This window comes from Letharia columbiana, assembly GCF_014066305.1.
Source record: "Letharia columbiana isolate WasteWater2 chromosome Unknown Sc0000000_s0, whole genome shotgun sequence".
Classification (NCBI taxonomy): Eukaryota; Fungi; Ascomycota; class Lecanoromycetes; order Lecanorales; family Parmeliaceae; genus Letharia; species Letharia columbiana.
The window spans coordinates 1981288-2002947 of NW_023501036.1; the positions used below are offsets into that span (position 1 = coordinate 1981288).

The 21660-nt window shown below is 51.3% G+C and overlaps 8 protein-coding genes across 8 annotated transcripts; 3 read left to right on the top strand and 5 right to left on the bottom strand.

Moving 5' to 3' along the window:
- Positions 1 to 724: 724 nt before the first annotated feature.
- On the top strand, positions 725 to 3667 carry HO173_000560 (uncharacterized protein; the record flags this gene model as incomplete). Its single annotated transcript, XM_037302509.1, has 4 exons — positions 725 to 747; positions 856 to 3046; positions 3098 to 3197; positions 3252 to 3667. 4 exons carry the CDS (start codon positions 725 to 727, stop codon positions 3665 to 3667), a joined length of 2730 nt encoding a protein of 909 aa, XP_037171088.1.
- A 38-nt stretch (positions 3668 to 3705) lies between these two features.
- On the bottom strand, positions 3706 to 5563 carry HO173_000561 (uncharacterized protein; the record flags this gene model as incomplete). The annotated part of the gene is made up of 2 exons (XM_037302510.1): positions 3706 to 3818; positions 4849 to 5563. 2 exons carry the CDS (start codon positions 5561 to 5563, stop codon positions 3706 to 3708), a joined length of 828 nt encoding a protein of 275 aa, XP_037171089.1.
- Positions 5564 to 5824: 261 nt separating this feature from the next.
- Positions 5825 to 6167, bottom strand: HO173_000562 (uncharacterized protein; the record flags this gene model as incomplete). The annotated part of the gene is made up of 2 exons (XM_037302511.1): positions 5825 to 5991; positions 6044 to 6167. 2 exons carry the CDS (start codon positions 6165 to 6167, stop codon positions 5825 to 5827), a joined length of 291 nt encoding a protein of 96 aa, XP_037171090.1.
- A 739-nt stretch (positions 6168 to 6906) lies between these two features.
- Positions 6907 to 7705, bottom strand: HO173_000563 (uncharacterized protein; the record flags this gene model as incomplete). The annotated part of the gene is made up of 2 exons (XM_037302512.1): positions 6907 to 7632; positions 7691 to 7705. 2 exons carry the CDS (start codon positions 7703 to 7705, stop codon positions 6907 to 6909), a joined length of 741 nt encoding a protein of 246 aa, XP_037171091.1.
- A 235-nt stretch (positions 7706 to 7940) lies between these two features.
- Positions 7941 to 8369, bottom strand: HO173_000564 (uncharacterized protein; the record flags this gene model as incomplete). Its single annotated transcript, XM_037302513.1, has 1 exon — positions 7941 to 8369. One exon carries the CDS (start codon positions 8367 to 8369, stop codon positions 7941 to 7943), a length of 429 nt encoding a protein of 142 aa, XP_037171092.1.
- Positions 8370 to 11547: 3178 nt separating this feature from the next.
- Positions 11548 to 12884, top strand: HO173_000565 (uncharacterized protein; the record flags this gene model as incomplete). Its single annotated transcript, XM_037302514.1, has 2 exons — positions 11548 to 12407; positions 12455 to 12884. 2 exons carry the CDS (start codon positions 11548 to 11550, stop codon positions 12882 to 12884), a joined length of 1290 nt encoding a protein of 429 aa, XP_037171093.1.
- Positions 12885 to 13311: 427 nt separating this feature from the next.
- Positions 13312 to 17165, top strand: HO173_000566 (uncharacterized protein; the record flags this gene model as incomplete). Its single annotated transcript, XM_037302515.1, has 2 exons — positions 13312 to 15789; positions 15846 to 17165. The coding sequence occupies 2 exons, from the start codon at positions 13312 to 13314 to the stop codon at positions 17163 to 17165; spliced, it is 3798 nt and encodes a 1265-aa protein (XP_037171094.1).
- Positions 17166 to 18493: 1328 nt separating this feature from the next.
- Positions 18494 to 21141, bottom strand: HO173_000567 (uncharacterized protein; the record flags this gene model as incomplete). Its single annotated transcript, XM_037302516.1, has 2 exons — positions 18494 to 20562; positions 20613 to 21141. 2 exons carry the CDS (start codon positions 21139 to 21141, stop codon positions 18494 to 18496), a joined length of 2598 nt encoding a protein of 865 aa, XP_037171095.1.
- Positions 21142 to 21660: the final 519 nt, after the last annotated feature.

The window sequence follows — 21660 nt, forward strand, 5'->3', positions numbered from 1 at the left end:
GGAAAATGCCTTTTTGAAGGAGAGCCTACATGTACTCCCGGCAATGGTATCCATTGCCAAAGTATTTGATGTGTATTGCAGGTGTTGTCTGGTGCAGTTTTCATAACTCATGTAGACAACAGCGACTGTCTCAGGCACTAGAAGAGCCGTTCATGCAATATCCTGTCTCACAATGATAGTGATTGTCTGTTTGTGTCTGTCTCCTATTCACTCCGGCTACACTTTCCTTGTCTATTCCGCCTTACCGTAAGGCGTAGCGTCAGATTCCCGTCGCATCATTTCCGAAAAGCTCGAGACCTCACTTCCTTTCACGATCACCAAACCTCGTCTTGCGAAGTATCCTTTCTTGGCTATGGTCTAGCTAAAGACGTTCGTTCCTGCGAATATTCCTCCCAAGGTACGCTTCGCCAGCGACCCTAAGCTGCTCGAGGATCAAAGGGCCAAGGGGTTCTGATCGAGGACTGGACAAAGCGTTCACCAGACTCGACAGCAACGTTTGTAGGCTCCCTTTTGAGCCTTCGCTGTCACCTCAAGCACCAGATATACGCTGTTGCTCAAGGGTTGTCTGTTGTGCGTTACTGGCTCTTCACTGGTTGCATGGCTCCCCGCTAATCAATGGGCAGATTGCATTGCTCGCTAGTTACACTCTCCTTTCTAGCCTTTACCAAAAGGCTAGCAGTCGGCATACACAGACTGTCTCTCAGTCGTTCTAGTTATCTTCGCTATGGCGTCCTCTCAGGCGGCCCAGTAAGTTCCAGCAACTTCCACCCTTGTCAACCATGCTCCTCTACTGGGCTCCCGAGAGCTTTCTTGTCGTGACTCCAATTACCCAGCTAACATGTCATGACTCCACAGTCTATATGGGGCCGGCCAATTCATGAATCCAGGGCCCGCACCTCGTCCTCCTACTGATCGTCCTCGCCTGAACCTGATGCCTTCCACAGTCGGAATTCCTGGGAACATGTCTCAGTTGAGTCTGCATTCGCAATCGTCGGCGGGACGTTCCATGAGCGATCTCGCTCATACATCTTCTTTTTCCCGCTCTACAACCTCCATGAACAGCGAAGGAATCGGTGGTGTGGCTATACTGAAGGAAGGGCCTGCTCGTTGCAAAGAGGGCTTGTTATGGAAGCAGAGATATCTCGTTCTGCGCGCGTTTCAGCTCGACTTCCAGAAAGGTCAGGATGGCAAGGTCAGCACAAGCATCCAGCTGAAAGATGTTACCAATGTTTCTCGCAGCGAAAATACTCGTTTGTCTTTCGAGATCACAAGAGTCGCCAATGCTGGCATACATCCAGGCGCAAGCCCTGTGGCTATTCGTGAGCTTCCCCAGAAGACGATCGTTTGCCAGCTCGAGACAGACGATGAGATCTATGAATGGATCGACGCCATTTACAATCGTTGCCCCGGTATGGGCGGTGTTAGCAACCCAACTAACTTCTCACACCGCGTCCATGTTGGCTTTGACCCTGTCAACGGTTCATTTGTGGGGCTACCAACAGAATGGGAACGTTTACTTACCGCTTCGGCCATTACCAAGGAAGATTACAAAAAGCACCCTCAAGCAGTCATCGAGGTTCTCGAGTTCTACTCCGATATCACCAAGCGCCAGGAGAATCCCGAGGCTTATCCTAGCCTGATGCCCACGCCACCTGTTACCTCGAAACAGAATATGCAGCTTGGCCATGGGGGAGGAGGCACTGCAATCGCACCACCAAGACCGCCGCCGCCAAGCGGATCAAATCCAATGGGAGCGTATGGGCAACTGCAGCGTTCACCTCAAGAAAACTCGCCAGCTTCACGAACAGGTACTCCCAATTCTCAGCGCAATTTCGCGGGCAACGAGCGAGCAATTGAACAGAACAACAAGATTGGTATGGACCAGGAAATGCGTCGCGCTATGGAGGAAGAAGCTCGCAAGATCAAGGCAGCCAAAGAGCAGCGCGAGCGCGAGCAGCGCGCAAAGGCTGAGGCCGAGCAGAACCGTCGTGATCAAGAAGCCTACAATTCAGCAATTCCCAAGACACGTACTCCCATGGCGAAGCAAGAGATTGGCGGATACGGTGGTGGAGCAAGTGATCCTCCTGATAGTCGATACAATCCTACTAGAAGTCCCCCTTCCGCGCCAGGTGCCGATCGGGCTCGCCAGCAACCACAAGGCTCGTTGAGAGGACCTACTGCTCAGCGTCAAGCTCCCCAGGCACCGAATAGCGTCAATGGGAATCCCCAACCAGCACCCCGAGCTCCCTTTGCCCAAAAGCCACCTTCGTCACATTCCCAATCTCCTCCCAATCAGCATCCCTCCCTCCGCACGCCAGGCAAGCCAGAACAGCAACGCCAACCATCACCCGCTGCACGCCCTCAGATGAATGGCAATGACCCTGCTCAGCCTCCAGCAGGCCACGTACGCACAAACGGCGCCCAACCTAATGGCACCCCCCGAGCACAACCGCCAACTCGTCTTCCTGGAGCAGTTCAACCTGTAGCGCCTCTCAATGTCAAGCAGCTTATGGGAGCACCAGCTCCAGATGCATCAGAACCCCACAAACAAGCCGAGATGGCGCTGACTGGTAAACCTCCGGCGGCTGCTCACAAAAAGGAGGTGCGCATGTCGAGCATGACCGAAAGCCAGGTCATGGAGAAGTTGAAGCAGGTGGTGTCGAAGGACGACCCTCAGCTCTCGTATAGCAAGCAGAAGAAAATCGGTCAAGGTGCTTCTGGATCGGTCTATGTTGCTAAGATTCAAGAAAATGCCATCTCACCTGTTGCTAAGCGTCTGTACAAGACCATGGGAGGCAAGTCTCAGGTTGCCATCAAGCAGATGGATCTTCGCAACCAGCCACGGAAAGAGTTGATTGTTAATGAAATCATCGTCATGAAGGAGAGCTCACATCCCAATATTGTCAACTTCTTAGATTCGTTCCTGCAAGAGGGCAACAACGAGCTGTGGGTTGTGATGGAGTTCATGGAGGGTGGAGCGTTGACCGATGTCATCGATAACAACCCTCATATCACAGAGGCACAGATCTCCACTATATGCAACGAGGTATGCTGGCTGCCACCCTAGTATCCTTGAGAGATTGCTGACTGCTTCAAGACTTGCAAAGGTCTTGCCCATCTCCACAGCCAAAACATCATTCATCGCGACATCAAGTCTGACAACGTTCTTCTCGACGCCCGCGGGAATGTCAAGATCAGTGAGTTCTTTCGTACGCCTTGCCCATCGCTTCATACTAACAACTGTCTTCTAGCCGATTTTGGTTTCTGCGCCAAGCTCACCGACCAAAAATCCAAGCGCGCTACTATGGTTGGCACACCGTACTGGATGGCCCCCGAAGTGGTCAAGCAACGGGAGTACGACAGCAAAGTCGACATGTGGTCCCTAGGCATTATGGCCATCGAGATGATCGAGTCAGAACCACCTTACCTCAATGAAGAGCCGCTCAAAGCCCTTTTTCTGATCGCCACCAATGGCACGCCTACTCTCAAAAACCCCGACAAGCTCAGCCGTGAGCTCAAGGTTTTCTTGAGCCAATGCTTGACTGTCGAGGTCAAGAATCGCGCTACTGCTCAAGAGATCTTGGCCGGTGATTTCCTCAAACGCGGAGGATGCAGCTTGGCTAGCTTGGTTGACATGCTGAAGTTCCGCACTGCTTCTAAACACTGACGCTATTATACAATCTAATCGAGCTATGGCAGCACGTATCATGGCTTCAATGACACGTTTGCTACGACCAATTTTGAACCGGAGTTGGTGGCGCTTCTCGGCATCGACTCATGGCAGTGCATCACCAGATGCTGCTCACGCTTCACATGTGCTAGGAAGGCGAATGGATTAAACACGATGATACCTGAGCATCGGGAGGCTTTCTAGTATGCTCTCAAAGCACGAGATATTTTCCATCATGCTCACAAAATGCGATCAGGAGGGATTCATGCTTGCATATCACGTCTGGATGGATGAAGGGACGAAAATGATCGGAGCTCAGGTTACAGCACTTTTTTTCAGCACTCGAGTCACATAGTTTGCGTGATGATTGGCCTACGCATCTAGACTACTCGAAAAGCTGATTCTCAAGCCACTGAATTACGGATACGTGCTATATCCTGTTCCTCATCCTAGTCGTGTCCGAAATATGAGTATGATCATTGCTGCGTGTGTTTACTACTCTGTCCTGCATAGCTGGGACGGAAATCCTTGGGTCAACGAGACATATACCGAGCGACGATGCAACATGACGCCGCCGGTTCGAGAGCTGCTTGTTGTGGCTGTGAAGATGTTGAACGTGTTGATCTGCCTTTCGGTCCCTCCCCTCCACGTCCACGTCCTCTCTCTGTTTCTGTTTCTCTTTTCTCTTTCTCTTTCTCTCTCTCTCTCTCTCTCTCCTCTCTCTCTCTCTCTCTCTCTCTCTCTCGTCAGCTCCATAGCACGCTTGTCGTAAATCATGCACTGTGATAACGTCCAACACCATCAGGTGTATGTATCTCCCTTTCGCCTTTGCCCTCCTGAGGTCTGAGCTCCTTTTGCGGTGTGGTGGGGCAGAGTAAGAGCTTTGCTGGGAAAGTTGATGATATGTTGCTGGGGGGTTTTGTGCTGGGTGGATAGTGGAGGATAGATACCGATTCGCAGGGAAGCGGATCTGCGAAGAGGGCATCAGGATACTATCAATAGCAGATTTGAGGCGGTGGACTACTGCCTTCTCTGATGAAGATGTTTCAGGTCCCTTTTCATCCCTCTTCTCCAAAGGGGTAATTGAATTTCAACAACCCGTTCAATCCCCCCAACCCACCCTTCATCCCCACTCGCTCCCTCTCCGCTACTACTGCCTCTCATCACACACGGCACACCTCCCATCCAACCCTCCCCTTTCTCTCCCAATTCCCCTTTCCTCCCTACACCCTCGCCCCAAACTCTCAATCCCATGCCAGATCCCACCCCTTTTTCCTGGTCCTTTCCGTCTATACTAACGCCTACACCCTGTTTTCCCCTGCCGCTGACTGTGACTTCAACGACTGCCTCTGCCGGTAATACTAGTGGTCTGAAACTCAGACTCCGCGCACATATTGGCGTTATCACTATGCCTTTGACTAACGGATGCACGATACTTCCCCCCGCACTTAGCGAATACGCAGTCGATCCTGTAGGCGTGCTAATTATGAGGCCATCGGCTGATGTGGACGTCAAAATGCGGCCAGATATGGAGATTGTAAGGTGTGTTAGGTGTGGGGAGGCGCCACGGTGGAGGATGACTTCGTTTAGGGCGTGGAGGGCAGGAGGCGTTATGACTTCTCTGTCGGGTGATGTTATTGCGACACGGAGGCGGTTGCGGAGGAGGACGCGGGCTGCGCGGGTTGGGCCCAGGGAGGCGCCTAGGTTTGGTGGCCAGCCTTCTTTCGATTGAATTGTATGGACAGCATGTTGGGAGACAGCAGGTGAGGATGCGACCTGTTCGGGAGAGAGTATGGAATGTCGAGAAGAGGGCGCACCGGACATGTAAAGCTCTCTGAAAGCTCTCTTATGCTCTGGAAACTTCCACTCGTTGAGGAAGCCGAGAGTGCCCATGCTGAAGGAGAGTATAGGAGGGACGGAGGGCGTAGTGGCGAAGAGGGAGGAGGCATGGAGGATAGTGCCATCGCCGCCGAAGGTTGCGGCTCAAGTCGACCTTTTGGGCGAGAAAGGAAGATAGGCTTACGCTGTTCGAGGTAGTGGTGGCTTCCCGTGGTGTTGTGTATAGGGGGAAGGGAAGGAGGGTATGGAGGTCGTAGGCCGCTGTGGGCTCGAGGACGAACGATATGGAGGGGTAAGTAGCGTGAACATGTCTGCTCAGCGGTCAGCGCCCGAGTCTTGTGGGGAAGGGCGAGAACGCTGAGCGTACTTGGCGAAATCCACGACCGCTTCTGTAGTTGCCAAGGTATTTTCTTTCTTCACCAGGAGTATATTTCTCGGCGGAGAGGGCCACCGGAGAGATAGGAGGTCATTGCCCTTTGTCTCTGCGAGTGTGAGTAACAATATCAAGTATTCAATGCGTACAGCTTGACAAACCGTGATAGCTGGGATGTATCCGATCTGGGAGCTCTAGAAGATGCTTGATCTTGCGTCTTTGAGGGGTGCTAGAGAATGGCCTTCGGCAACCCAAAGCATATAGTCTCCGGCGAGGAACCTTCATATTGGTTACAACCAACGCAACGCAATTCAACTGAGAATGATTAAGTCGTCAATGTAAATATACGTTGAAGCTTGCCGTGACGCCGTCATTTCCCCCAGCCTTGGCGCTAGAAATGCGCCCCCAATCCCCAGCTCCCCAGGGCTCGCCCTAGGCCGCCGCTTTTAGGGGAAGCAGGGGGAACGGGCGCCAAACCCCAGTACTGCAGCTGAATGCAGCACCCCACGCTCATCCTTTTAGTCACCAACCCCTCGGGTTGAGACACCCAGAAGCGCCATCTTTCGCACAGCCCCAGTCCAGGAGGCCTCGAAAAGGCTGCCGACGTGGGTATGTATAATCAAAACTCCGGCTCTTCTGACCACAAGCTTGCAACCACGCTCTCCCATCACATTCTTTTTCGACTGATCTCTCCATTCTGAGGAATCATGGGCTGCAAAACAGTGCCGGCGGAGCAACTACTGGAGACAGCTGTCGTCAATGGTTACGAGCGGGGAGGTCATTAGGCGGTTTGGTAATACTACGAGTCATGTATGCTATGTGCCGCTACCTCGACAAAATACTTGATGGTAAGTGACCTTGAAAGATCAACAGAAAGATATCGATCCGCCTCGTTCAGGAACAAATTATTTAGAGAGGTACACTGAGGTGCAAAAAAGATGCAGTTGATGCTCTTATTTTGCGGGGAAAAAAACCCCACCAAATGAATAGAGTCGTTTTCTGCGACTAAACGTGACTATACGCTCTAAGGCGCCTTCATCAGAAGATACGTGTCCGCAATTTCTTCATCTTGCTTCGCCTGCGCACTGTGCTTGGCCTTCAATCTCTCGAGGGCAATCTTACCCAACGCTTCGACATTCTCCGACCCTATAATCTCCGTGATCTCCAGCCCCAGCACCACAAGCGCCTGCCGCCACCAGTTGCGGACTTCGATGGCCACCAGGGAGTCGATGCCCATCGCCACCAAGGAGCGCGTGACGCTCAGTTCCTCGACGGACGTCTGCACAAAGCTACATAGACAGGCTCCGATCTCGTGACTGAGGAAGTCGAGGCTTGAACTGGCGGCCAGGATTGAGGGGTCGGCGGCAACGGCGGAGAGAAAGGCCTTCAGCGACTCGTTGCCTGCTGTTGGTGTTCCGAGGGAGGCGGAGACCTCGAGATTGCTGTATATGCTCATTCGAACGTCTAGTTTCCAGGACGGCGGCTTTTCCATCCGTAATTGTCCATGACCTATTAGATCTCTCTTGCCGATTTCCATCATTTTGCCGAAGGGTCCCACGCGTTGCCATGATGCGTGAAGTACCTCGCCGCGTAAGGAACGTAGGACAATATCAATCCCTTTACCTTCGGTTGCACACATTACATCCTGTAGGAAATGAGGTATTTCGAAACTTGAAGATCCGATGGCTTGGGATTTTGAAAATGTCAATGGATACTCTCTCTTCTCCTGGTTCCCCACTGTCACGAAGATCTGATATGACAAGTTTAATACTGACGGGACTGGGAGGCAGGCAGGTTGGTGGACTCACCTTGGAGTTCTTCATTTGGCATATTTGAATTGCCGCTATACCAACCCCACCGCATCCAGAATGGAAAAGAACAGTCTGGGAATTAGTGGCGACCAGGAAGCTGCAACGCTGTTACTACTTACCTGATCTGCTTCAAGCTGCCCTACTTCTAGCAAAGAATGTATGACAGTACTATACACACAAGGCGTTGTTGCAGCGTCCTCAAAGCTCATGTCATCTGGCATTCTAGCGCAGAGCCAGGCTGAAGTCGTCAAGGCAGAAGAGAAGGCACCGCTGCCAGTGGTTGAGACTCGATCACCCGGCTTAGATCTCTGACATCCGGTTCCACTCGCTGGATGACATCACAAGCTTCGCAGCCAAGCCCAGAGCCCTCGATATCACCTTCGGTCAGGTCCGAGTTTATGATTCCCGTTGATATAAGTACCCTGTTGAACAGTGAACGTTGAGATATGAAAAGTCCCTTCCTTACCTTGAAATTCATTCCAACAGCACGTGTGTCGACCTCAACATGGAAACCAATTAGGATAGCTGGCTGAAAATCTTCCCAGAAAAATGTTTTCAGGAGACCGTGCTTCCCGATCTGAAGACGTTTGGCACTCTCAAATTCCCGATCTTTGATCGACTGCTCCACGGAAGTAGACCAATGGAATCTTCCAATGTCGACGACGCCATCATCCATGCATACTCGTACTCCGGGTCAAGGTCCGAGTCTTTTCTCCGCCGCCGAAAATTTTCAAAGACGCTTTGAAGAGCGTCCCAGACCCCCGATCGGATACTTTCCATCTCAAATGTACCGAGATCCATGGAGAGCTCGTTCCGAACTGTCCTCGCCATACCCAGATTGTGCAGACTTTGTCACCCAAAGAATCCCAGCAGAATTGAGCCCTCTAATATTATTACAGAAGATACGAGTACAGCAATCACCGAGGAGTCGGTGCCAGAATGGAAGATTGGTCGACAAGAGGCACTTATCATGATTGCCCTCATGGTGGTATCGTTGATAGCTGCTTTGGATGCGACTGTCCTGGTTCCGGTCCTACCAGTAAGCAAGCTAAAGTACCCGTGGATCTGAAGAGTCTTTGCCTAACCAACGCAGACAACCTCCGGTGCCATCAAAGGCAGCGCGACCGATGCAGTCTAGGCGGGAACATCATACCTTCTCTCATGCGTCGTCTTCCAGCCCTTCATCGCCACTCTCTCTGATATCTTCGGCCGCCGAGAACTTCTGACGTTGTCGGTCTTGATCTTCACGATCGGGACGCTCATCTGTTGCCTATCTCAAGACTTCACGGAGCTACTTGCGGGACGGACGATCCAAGGCGTGGGCGGCGGAGGCATCATCGCCTTCACCATGGTGATTTTCAACGACATCATCCCTCCTCGACAACGACCCAAGTACGGGAGTATCATCCAACTTACCAGGGCTTTTGGGACGATCGCCGGACCACTGGTTGGAGGCGCAGCATGCTTCTTGGAGATGGGTCTTCATCATGTGCCTTGGGTCTGGTCGTCGTTCCACTGGTCGTTAATCATTCCCCTATCCTGGCGAGATGGATTCCCGTGCAAGAACATCAGAATTCCCCTGGCTTCGTAAATGATGACGCATCCACTGGCGAGATCACCGCCAACTACGTAATTGCCACATCCCATGCTTTGCGGCTCACAAGACTAAAATTGTTCCCAACGTCGCTTTTGAGCAGTATCCCGGATCTGGTAAATGCGGCCCTAAGAACCCACAACCTAAGTGCTCAGGAAGCGACTGTTACGCCCTCGATCAAGTCTGTTACTACACCTGCTGCCAAGGCCCAACGCCGATAACCAACCCTCTATCTTGCTCGTCCCTTGGTGTAAGTAGACTGGAAGTCGGGTACAACTCGTAGATGAAACGGAATGCTAACGAGTGACCGCCTTGTAACAGGAGTAATGCACGTGTACGAACAGCTCCGGATGCTGTATCTAGAACAAAACCCAGTATCATTCAGTGGGATCTGGTGAGGTGGTACTACAATTTTAGCGAGAATAAGTCCCAGAGTGAAATCATTCATTGCAGGTAATTATCCCCAGAGAACAAGTAACAATACAAGTAAGGATTGAAACGGTCTCAACGCTTATGCAACCAAAGCCTTGACGTAGTGACGTGCAAATACAAAGCATTGTACCTACACGGATCGAGACCCCGCAGACTGGACGAACCGCCAATGTAGGCGTGAAAAAGAGACGTGCATGTAGATTAACAACTGTTCAAGAAAGGAGAAATCAGGCAGCAGCCCACAATTAAGGGGAAGCGCAGTGAACCAACGTCATCCTCGATCGCGCACCGTTCAGGATCGGGGGTGAGGTTGGCGCATGAGTTTGACATTGAATGATCTATAAATTGCTAGGGTGTAAAGATGCTGGACCAGCATCTTGATTTGTCACATGACACGTGACATCAGGTCAGACCTGCTCGGTCATTTGACAGTCATATATAGCCAAATGACCGCACTGCAAAGGGTTTGTAGTAAGGTGAAGCGTGAGATTCGAGGGAAACTACAGTAGAATTCAGAGGTGTTTAGGGCTGAAAGGGAGTACCACTAGTGATATCTTATGGAGCTAAGAATAGATAACGCTAAGCTTCTATCTACTAATGTACGTATGTCTTTGTTACTTTAAGGTCGGCAGGGGGTTTTACTAATCATACCTGGAGAGTCTTAGCAAAATTGTAGGCGGGGAATATTTCGACCCGCATTGACAAGGCTTAGGGTATAAGTAGCTATAGTGTAAAATAATATCGTATTTTAGAGATCCTAGGAGTTTTTTGAATTCTAGGAGATTTCTCACTCAGGAGATCCCTAGATCAGAAGATCTTCTCGATCCTACCACTAATGACTAAGCTGTATTTTACATCTTAGCCTAATACCACTGTAACCTCTCACCATACACCCCAGCCCACACCACCCCAGCCCACACCACCCCAGCCAACCACTACCCGTAAGAACCCCGGGCATAGCCCCTCGCGAGAACTTTGGCTAAATCGCTCGAATCTGAAATTAGAAATAAAAAGCGTGGATGTAATTTACAGTAGCCAATTCCCGAAAACGAGGCTTGGCACTCGTATTTACGGAAATATTCATAGAAGACTCACTCTCTCGGAGACTCCCGGGGGTTTTGAGCTACGATATCATGTATTGAAATATACCTATATGGAAATCTTATAAGAGAATTGCGGGTGATACATAATCTTATAATCTTTGTTTTAACATGCTTTGTTTGATGTTTATATTGCCTCATGGCTTACAAACTCCTTAGTAGCTCTATATCTTTCATATACGGTTAGCGCTGTCATCTGTCAGGTCAAACAGCCTGTCACCGTATGACCGTCCGATTATGTCATAGGGGTCAAATGTCAGTCATTACGCATCCCTAAGTAATGCTGGTGCTTTGCAGACTGTAGAGTAAAGTAAGGTACCTTACCTTAGTCAAGATGTAATTTAAATCGGTAGCGCCGCCCTCAACATCTTGGCATTCAGCCTTATCACGACATCATCTCTCAAGGCTTCTATTCAAAAAATGACGACGCCGACTAATGGCCCACATCTCCTTGCAGCTCATCCATGCCTAACATCTCTCAGAAGTAGCATAGCTTCAGAAATTGTTCCTAGAATGCATTGCTTTAGAGCTTGCCTTCCTCCCTTAAGACATGGGGCTACCTCCGACTCTAAGTGATCATACCAGTCACGCGTTGAATAGAGATCCAGCTACACACACTGATCTTCCCTCCGTCTTCTCCGTTCCACAAACCTACCCACTACTATTCTAACTCTTCATTTTACCAAGTTGCACAGCAGTGAGCACACTGCAAACGAATCGAGAGCACCATGAGCCAAGCAATTCCAGAACCCATACCTGACCTCGGCGCCGGAAGCGCAGGCAAGGCAGCAGAACCACATCCAGGAGGTCGAATCAAGCATGGAAGTTCGGTCCAGCTCCTCCGCCTAATGGCCTTCACATCATGGCTCAATGCTTGTATTTTCACCATACATTTTACCCAGATCCTTGGCTGGCCTCTCTACCTCGTCAATAAGGACTACTACTATGCTTACATGGCCCTTACCAAGCAATCTTTTGGACTAGTCGCTACCACAACAACTGCCTGGTTCAGTCCGACGGTCATAAGAGTCAGTGGGGACAAGAGCGTCCGGGGGCAGTTGCTGCAGACGAAGGATGGACGACTCGAGACTCGCTTCCCAGAAAGACTGGTCATGATTGCAAATCATCAAATCTACACTGAGTGGCTATACCTTTGGTGGGTGGCATATACGAGCAACATGCATGGTCATGTCTACATCATCCTTAAAGAGTCCCTGAAATACATTCCATTCATCGGTCCTGGAATGATGTTCTACGGCTTCATCTTCATGGCACGTAACTGGGCAAAGGATAAGACGCGGCTACATCATCGATTACAGAAGCTCGTCAAGGGGCGCCATGGTGGTCCGATGTCAGGAGTATCAGGGATGGGATCTCTTGATCCGATGTGGTTAATCATCTTTCCTGAAGGAACCAATCTCTCGGCGAATACTAGGAACCAAAGCCAGAAATGGGCTGATAAGCAAGGAATCAAGATTCTTGAACATTCATTGTTACCAAGGAGCACAGGCTTGCTATACTGCTTGCAGGAACTGAAGGGTACAGTTGACTGGGTGTATGACTGTACTTTGGCGTATGAGGGCATACCGTAAGTTATACATCTCTTGTTCGTCGCAGGTATTGACCATCTACCAGCCGCGGAAGCTTCGGCCAAGATATATTCACACTTCGCTCGACCTACTTCCAAGGTCGGCCGCCAAAGTCTGTCAATATGTACTGGAGGCGAATTCCTGTTTCCTCGATCCCTCTTAATGATTCCCAGAAGTTCGAGCTATGGCTTAGAAATCAATGGCAGGAGAAAGAAAACTTTTTGGAGTACTTCGCCCAAAATGGTCGCTTTCCTGCAGATGATGGCCACGACTCGGAAGGAGAGCCTGCCACCAACGGCAACTCCGGTGCCCAGGTCCTGAAAGGGGCAGGCTTCATCGAAACTGAAGTGAAACTGGCGCATTGGTATGAAGTCGGACAGATCTTCGTAGTGCTGGCTGCTTTTGCTCTTGTTTCCAACGTTCTGGCGAAGCTTTGGAACATGGTTCTTTATGGTAGTCTAGTCGGTCATGGGTGAGGGAAAGCGTTAGCAGCTCTGTCGCAGGAGTCTCTAGTTGAGTTTCTGTGCTAGGACTCTTGAAAGAGACGGAGTTCAGGTTGGTATGTGCGTCCGGATGTTGTCAACTTTCTCCTTGGCAATGATTCAATTCCAACCGGCGGCATTACTTCGGGATTGGCTAGCCTCAAATGGATTAGCCAGATTCTTCCGGATCTTTGTTCACCCGTTGCGGGCTTGGAACCTTTCGCAACACTTTCGCCCTTGTCATTGCTTCCTGCAGACCCTCAACTTCACAGAAACCTCAAATGAATCGTCGGAGTTGCAAGTTCTATACCGTGCAACTGCGCCAACCTCTACATGCGACGAGCTCGAACAGCGTTGATCAACCATCGTCCAGGGACGGCTGGTCCTACCTTTCACCTTACTTACGCTTCACTAACGCACTATGGCACCCTTTCTGAATGGATACGGTAAAGGTGGAAATCGTCATCTACCAACAGAGCCCGCCACGACCGACGTCCGCTTCTCCGACATACCTTCCGCACTCGATATCCAAGTCTCAGGCGGCGATGCCGAGGAGGCCGTCGAGATCAGTCTCGAGGATTTGCTTGACGATCCAACAGAACTATGCACACTTCTAGAAAATGAAAATGCGGAAAAGCGGGTGTGGATGATAATTGCTCTGGCGTACGCGAGGCAAGGGAAGATCGATCTTGCAATCGACATTCTACACAAGGGCTTGAATTCTCTATCGAGGGGAAGTCCAAAGGAGAAGCTAGCCCCGCTCAGCCTGCTTTGCTGGATGTTCTTGGGCAAAAGTCGGCAGGCACCGAGAGTGTTACCTGATGGTCAAGCGGCATCAGAGGTGAAGACAAAGGACCTCTGGCTCCAGTCCGCGACCGCTATCATGAACGATGCATCTCGAATCAACCCGGCTTTCCCTCCGCTCTATCTCGCGCGTGGTGTTCTCTACCTCCTCCGCGCCTCCTTGCAACCTCCCTCGAAGCCCGTTGCGCCTGGCTCGATGGATCATTCAGAGCGGATGGAATCGTTGAGGCAAGCACTCAAGTGCTTTGAGGATGCAGCGCGAGTGTCGCAAGGGAGAAATATGATGGCGGTCTTGGGTACGGCAAGAGCACAATTCTCGATGGGACGATATGCGGAAGCTTTGAAGGGCTACCAGGAGGTTCTTTCAAAAATGCCACATCTTCATGACCCTGATCCTCGGATTGGCGTTGGATGCTGCCTTTGGCAATTGGGATACCAGGAAGAGGCGCGGGAGTCATGGGAAAGAGCCTTAGAGATCAATCCCGACTCGAAGATTGCTACCCTCCTGGTCGGTCTCTATTATCTCAACGACAGCTCAAACTACGCTACGAAGGATCCCGCTTTTGCTCCAATCTACAAGAAAGCCATGACCGAGTACACTCAGAGAGCTTTCAAATTAGACAAAGAACTGCCCCTCACATGCGCGACGTTTGGTGGTTACTTCCTACTCAGGAGGGCATGGCCTACTGTCGAGACATTGGCGCGAAAAGCAATCGAGTTGACTGATGTCAACGCCATCGCTAGTGACGGTTGGTATCTTCTTGCGAGGAAAGAGCACTCACAAGAGAATCCAGACTACTCAAAGGTTAACGATTTCTACAGTAGAGCTGATGCTGCAAGAGGCGGCGGCGACAAGGGCTATGTACCAGCAAGACTTGGGCTCGCTCAGGTACAGGTATTGCAGCAAGATGTTGATGGGGCAAAATTCCGATTGGAGAAGGTCATACAGGCTTCGAAGAGCACTGAGGCAATGATGCTTCTTGGAGCCTTGTATGCTGAGGATGTTTTTGCAAATCAAGTGACAACTGGTGTGAAGGAAGACAAGTCTGCGGAGGTCAAGAAAGCAGTCGCGTTCCTTGAAGCTGTGCGCATAGCTTGGAAAGATCCCTCAAAAAAGCTATATCCCGACCTGTCAGTACTCGTCTATCTCGCTCGCTTGTACGAAGTCGACCACCCAGATAAGGCAATGCAATGCTTGCAGCAGGTTGAGAAGCTGAGCATCGAGGATCTATCGGATAAGAAGGACATGCTCAAGGATGCAGAACTCGACGAGGCCACGATGACAAAGCTTCGCGAAGAACTGCCTCCACAATTGCTCAACAACCTTGGGTGCTTTCAGTACCAGAGCGAGAAGCACGACTTGGCCAGAGACCTTTTCCAGACAGCATTGAATTCTCTTGTCAAGTTCGGAGAGAGAGACGAGACTATCGACACAGATGCCCTGGTCACAACCATCAGTTATAACCTGGCGCGGACATACGAAGCCGCTGGCTTACTTGACGATGCAAAACAGGTATACGAGGGCCTGTTGGCACGTCACCAAGACTATACTGATGCTCGAACGCGACTCGCTTACATCGAATTGCGCCTGAACCCAACAGAGGATGGGCCAAAGGCCATATCTGCATTAAATGAGACAGACGGCTCAGATCTCGAAGTACGAGCGCTTCTGGGGTGGTATCTCAGCAGATCAAAGAAGCACGCTACCAACGTTGCCGAAGACCAAGAGCAACGGCACTACAAGCACACTTTGCAACTTTACGAGAAGCATGATCGGTACTCGTTGACTGGCATGGGCAACGCGTACGCTAAATATGCCCGCGAGATGCGGAGAACGACAGACAAGGAGAGGGAAAAGCGAAGTGCCGAATACCTCAAAGCTGTTGGATACTATGATAAGGCGCTACAACTAGATCACAGAAATGCTTATGCTGCGCAGGGCATTGGTATAGCTCTGATCGAAGATAAGAAAGACCTCGGCTCCGCTCTTCATATCTTTACAAAGATTCGAGATACCGTGCGCGACTCCAGTGTCTTCATCAATCTTGGTCATGTCTATTGCGAGCTGAAGCAGTACGTCAAGTCGATTGAGAGCGTGAGTCTTCCTTCTCCTTCTGCATTGTGTCTGGTGAGCTCACACCTAGCGTCTAGTACGAAACCGCCCTCCACAGAGATCGCGCCTCGGATCCTCAAGTCCTTGCTTGCCTCGGCCGCGTATGGCTTCTCAAAGGCAAACAAGACAAGTCTACCTCAGCCATGAAATCCTCCCTCGACTATTCCCGCCGTGCTCTGGCCATCGCCACTTCTCAAATCCATTTCAAGTTCAACATTGCCTTTGTGCAAATCCAACTCGCTCAGCTAATTTACACCCTCCCCGAGTCCCAACGCACCCTCGCTGAAGTTCAAGCTGCTTCGGAAGGTCTCGATGACGCCATTGAATCATTCACTGAAATCGCGCAAGCGAAAAATCCTCCTTACCCTAAGCACGACATCGAGCAACGAGCTAACATGGGAAGAAACACTATGCGCAGACAGCTTGAGCGCGCCATTCAATCTCAGCGTGAGTACGAAGAAAAGAATGCGGCACGCCTACAGGAAGCACGCGAGTCGCGCGAAGCAGAGATGAAGCGCCGTGAGGAAGAGCGGAAGAGAGCTGAAGAGATCGCTGCTGAGGAAAAGAAGAAGATCCAAGACGAGCGTAACAAGATGCTCGCACTAAACCGCGAGCTCGTCGAGAAGCGCGCCGAAGAAGAGCGACGGAAAGAAGAACTTGAATACACCACCGACTCAGAGACAGGCGAGCGCGTCAAGCGGAAGAAAAAGCCAAGAGGTGCTGGTGGCAAACGCAAGAAGAAGGGCGAAGACTCGGATACGGAGACTGAAGGTGATGGCCCGAGGAGGAGGAGAAAGGGCGCTAAGGGCACAGAAGATGAGACTAGTGGCATCACCAGTATGGATGACAATGGCCCGAGAACAAAAAAGAAGAGGAAGTTGGCCCGCAAGGGAGGCAAGGAAGACAAATTCAAGAGTAGCGAAATGGTCCTTGACAGCGACGAGGATGACGACGTTGCACCAGCTGCCACTAACGGTGGAGGCAAGACAAGTGATCCTGAAGAGGACGCCGAGATGGAAGATGCTAGACCCGCCATCGAGGCTGCAACTAGAGGAGAAGACGACGACGAAGACGAAGAAGAAGCCGTATCCCGCCCCCGCAAGAAACCCGTCCGCCGCATCGATGAGAGCGACGAGGAAGAAGAGGACGACGACGAGGACGACGAGGGGGAGGATGAAGATACAGCACCTCCGCCCATGACTACCGCAGAGAAAGCAGCCGCCGAGGAACAAGGCGAAGATGTCTCGATGGTGGATCAGAAAGTCACGGCGGCGGGCGGCGGCAACGATGTCGAAGTTTCAGGGCAAGCCGGTGGCGTTTATCCCGGCGTGACCGGAGGTGGAGAAGCGGGTGCGTAAGAGCGTCCTATAGAATCGTCGGAGGTTGTGATGAAAGAGCGGGCGATAAGGACGTTTGTAATATAGTCAGGCTATGTAGCTCTTTCCACTAATAGATGGCTTGCATATCATACAGTCCGTTTCTCTCTCTCTCTCTCTCTTCGAAAAGAAGAGGTCCGAGATAGGTCCATCCATCCATCCATCTAACTTACTTCCTTACACGACAATCCCAAATCCGTCACCCCCTCCTCCTTTCTCTTTTTTTTTTCTCTCTCTCTCTCTCTACCCACATACCACCATCCGCACCGCACCGCACCGCACCCCTTTCCATCACTCAATCCCCCCTCTCGAAACCATATACCTGTGCGTCTATGTGCATGCGTGTCAAAAACAGCCAGCCAGCAAACAAACACCCGAAACGATCGCGCGTCCAGTCAGAGGGTCCGAATTAAAACCCCCCCCCCCCCCGCCCTACCGCCCTCCACCGCCCTCCACAGTAGTAATAGTAAGTAGGAGTAGTAAAGTAGTAACAATATCTAGCAACCTCGTCCGTATACCCTATACTCCTCATGAATATGGATATCATAATCAACCTTCTTGTCCTTATCCTTATCCTTATCCTTATCCTCATCCTTATCCTTATCCCTTAGCCGCGCTTGAACTCGTATGTGTCGACACTGCGACGACGCCAACGACCGTTGGAAGTGTAAATTTACAGTATTTAGACTTTGGAACTGAACCCGGCCGGGTGTGGCTGGCTTTTGGCTGGCTGGTTGGCGGGCTTGTTGGTGTTGGTGGGTTCGTGTTGCGGGTACCTGCTAGGGAACGACTACATACGAGATATGTGAGAGAGGCGATAGCTGGGTACGTACTGTACGGAACGGCGTGGACCAAAAAGATAGAGCTTTTTTTTGATTTTTTCTATTTTTTGTATTTTTATTTTCATTGGGCTACAGAAGTATGATGATACATGGATTTCACCTCTGCCTCGAGCTCGAACTTTGCATCTACCTTTACCTGTAGAGTACCGCCGCCCTTGCCATCTGCCCTCCATATTCTCTGGTAGCCATGATGTTTCGAAATGTCAGCGTCGGCCAGCAACGACAACTTTCGTGGGGAATGACCATCTGGTAGATAATACAAAAAACTCATATGTTGAAGATGGTCAGACCTGGTAGACCTTTTAGAAATTTCATTATTCGATCGAATGGGCGTTCATTCCCTCCTCTCCGGCACAATCGAGAAACATACATTAGAACATAAGTCGTAGATTTCGTGAAGACTTTTGGATTTTATTGCAGGCAGTAGATGTATGCATGCAGGTGATAGATGTACATATGTAGATAGACTTAAGGGTTGCGCACGGGGGTCGTGTGCGGCGGCTGAATGACGTTGTAGCTTCCTCTGCTACCTCTGGCATTAAGGCTCGATGCGGAGCTCCCAGAACGCATTCGCCTGCCAGCTGCAGGTTGGAATGGCGGCGGCATAGATGGATCCTGGGCTGGAAGACTGACGTCTGAGATGGCTCTGTCCCGGGATACTGGAAGCAGTGGCACGGGCTCTTCGGCGGTCTTGGCTTTGGAGAGCATGATGTTTTGAGCGGCGTCTTTCGCCAAATTAGGGCTACGGCGACGTTGAGCCATCAGTGTCTGTTGGCTTTCTGAGGGAGAGTCTGACAGGTTCAAAAAGGTTGAGTTGTCGGTGAGTTGGTCGACGGCAGGATCAATTCTTTCGCGGCTGTTCTTGCTGGACATCAATTCTGGCAAGCTACCGACGGAGCCAGCGTTGCGGGGGCGGCGCGCATTAGATGCAGCTTGCGTACACCAAAAGCTTTCTTGGGAGTTACTTTTGCTGATCAGCGACCGGCTGCTGCGCGGAGAGTTGCTGATCGTTGAACCGTCAATGCGGCCGACGTTGTGGAGATGGAACGTCGCATCTTGGGGGTAATCAGTGGTGTATATCTGGTGATATAGGTCGTCTTGGACCGTCTGAGATTCGAAATCATCGGCCACTACGTAAGTTGGCCGGCACCATTCCTTACAGTTCCCGGCGGAGAATCTTGTAGCCAATGCCGATTCCGTAGCCTCATCTGGGGTAACAGCTTCTGGGATACTGCTGAATGATGATTCGGTAGAGCCCGCCGACGGAGGGTCCAGACTTGATGGGAACGTCTGTACAGGCAGGAGTGAAGGTGGTGAGCTTGAGTATACAGAAGAGGATCGTTTGGCTGCATGCCTGCTGGGAGAGGGCGAGGCAGGTTGGGGCTTCCTGTTTGGAGATGCGGATGCCGTATCAACGGCGGCGGTCTGGATGTCATCGACAGTGGGTGCAGTGATATCGTCCTCATGGATTGAGGAACGATGCCAATCGAAATGTGAATCCCCTTCAGCCCCGAGGGCATAGGAACAGTTGATGGCGTCTGACGCGATGTCCCAAAATGCCTCCATGTCATTGGGCCCGACGGAGATGTGTCGTGAGAGACGTGGCCGCGCGGGTATATCGTCAAGTGGGTCCTCAATAGAAGGTTCTGATGTCTTAGCCGGCGCCATGCTATGCCTTTGCAGCGAGTCGAAGACATCCGCTTCCACCGGCAGCAATCTGGCTGACCATCCACTTGGACTCTCTTCAGCCGGAGGCATGGGATGTGCCCACCCGCTTTGCAAATGTTCGGCCGCCGGAACGCTATTGCGAAGACCGGAGTTGAAACTCACAGGGCGCTGAGTGCAAGCTAAAAACGAGCTTCTCTTTTCATCAGTTTCATCATCCTCCTCGACTGGCGCGAGCTCGGTTTTGACCATTGAGAACGGCACCTGTCGATTCCAATCTGCACAGTCATCTGTTGTTACAGCGTGCGGTGATGCGAGATCGTAGATTCCATCGTTCCAGGTACCTATAGGATAGTCCGAAGGCTCAGGGGACCCGATGGAATTTTGCGGTTCGAACATCGTATCAAATGGTGTTTCATGATGGAATGTGAAAAAGTCGGGTGTCAGGTGACGGGATGGTGATACCGGTGAACTTTGAGCTGTATGGCATGCAGCACTTGGCTGGGAGAAGTTATCTGATGACCGTGAATGCTCGAAGGCCCTCACAGGAGATGTTGCGTCATAGGGGCTGTCCTGTGTGCGATCCTGAATTCTTGATGTACGAAAGGAAGGCAAGCCGGCGGTGCCATCTCGTGGCTGGGACGGGGAATCGGGTAAAAGAGCATCCCGCGGTAAGTCTTCTCGCTGTATGTCCTTGGCCTTGATACCTCTCAGTCCTGGTTGGGAGGCCTGCGAGGCACGAAGAGCAGAAAACTCCGAAACAAGATCATTGGGGTTTGCTCTTTCCAGCTGTTGAACGTGATGAGGTTGAGTGTGGGTCACGTGGTGGAAGTTGAATGGCTCGGATATGTTCAGTCGTAGGGCAGCGTTTGCTAGGCCTGTCAGCGGTAGTCTGGCGGGTCAACTGTCCAAAGAAACTTACGATCACCGGTTGAAGGTGTCCTGCTGTGCATGAAATCTGGAGAAGGTGGTTGGTCTAGGACATGGTGCACACGAGCTTCCTTGCTTTCTTCCACCCAATCCAGCGTGCGTAGCGAGGTCAATTCGTGTTTGCTGTTTTGGCGTTTCAGAAATCTTGACCCCTTCGCCATCCATGCCTTGGGGGCGAAGCTATCCAAAGCATCTCCTCTTGTATGTGTGCTTCCTCCTGCGACTGATCGTCTATCGACTGAGGTGCGAGGCGTGCGTCTGTCAATTGACGTTGAGACTGGTGAAAGATCATCTCTGTCTTGGGGTCGGGAGTAATTCGGAGCAGACGAGTTGCTTCTTGAGCGAAGTTGCAGCGATGGACGTCTTGCGCCTTCTGTCTTTGCTCGCTGGTGATGCGCTGGCTGAAGCATGGTTGTGAATGGTCTCCTGCCCAGGTCTTGGATACCTTTATGATCCACAACCCTCCAGTCGAGCCGGCTGCCCTCTGTCGAGTCGGCAGCAGTCCCCTTGAACTCGAACATGGCTTGGTTTCAAAGGATGTGGTGTCACCACCGGGCTCATATGTAATCGAAAAGCGTCGAGGTGCGCAGTGATGTTGGCATGGCACGACCAACGGGGGAAAGGTCAAGGCTCTGAGGGAGGCTTTTGGGAATGCAAAGAAACAGTGAGAGGCCGTTAGAAGAATAAAAATTGGGAGCTTGTCTGGCGTGTTATGGTTCGGTCGTGGTATTTTAGCGGGCGACTATTGCCGAGACCGTCGAAAGCCCACGAACGCGACAGGGAGGTGGCTGTCGCTAATGCAACCTTGAGCGCACTAGCTGGGGGCACGACAGGGCCGGTCGGTGGGTTGGGCCAGGGTGGGAGCAGGAACCAACGCGATTGATCAGTTAAAAGTTCAGCTAAGTAATGAATGGTACGGTACTGATCACTGGATCAGCAAGGCGATGACAGGGGTTGCCACCGATTCCAGCCGTCCCACTGAAAGTCGTTTGAGAAAGTGGTACTCCGTATGCGTTTTGTTTTGAAGATGATGGTGGGGA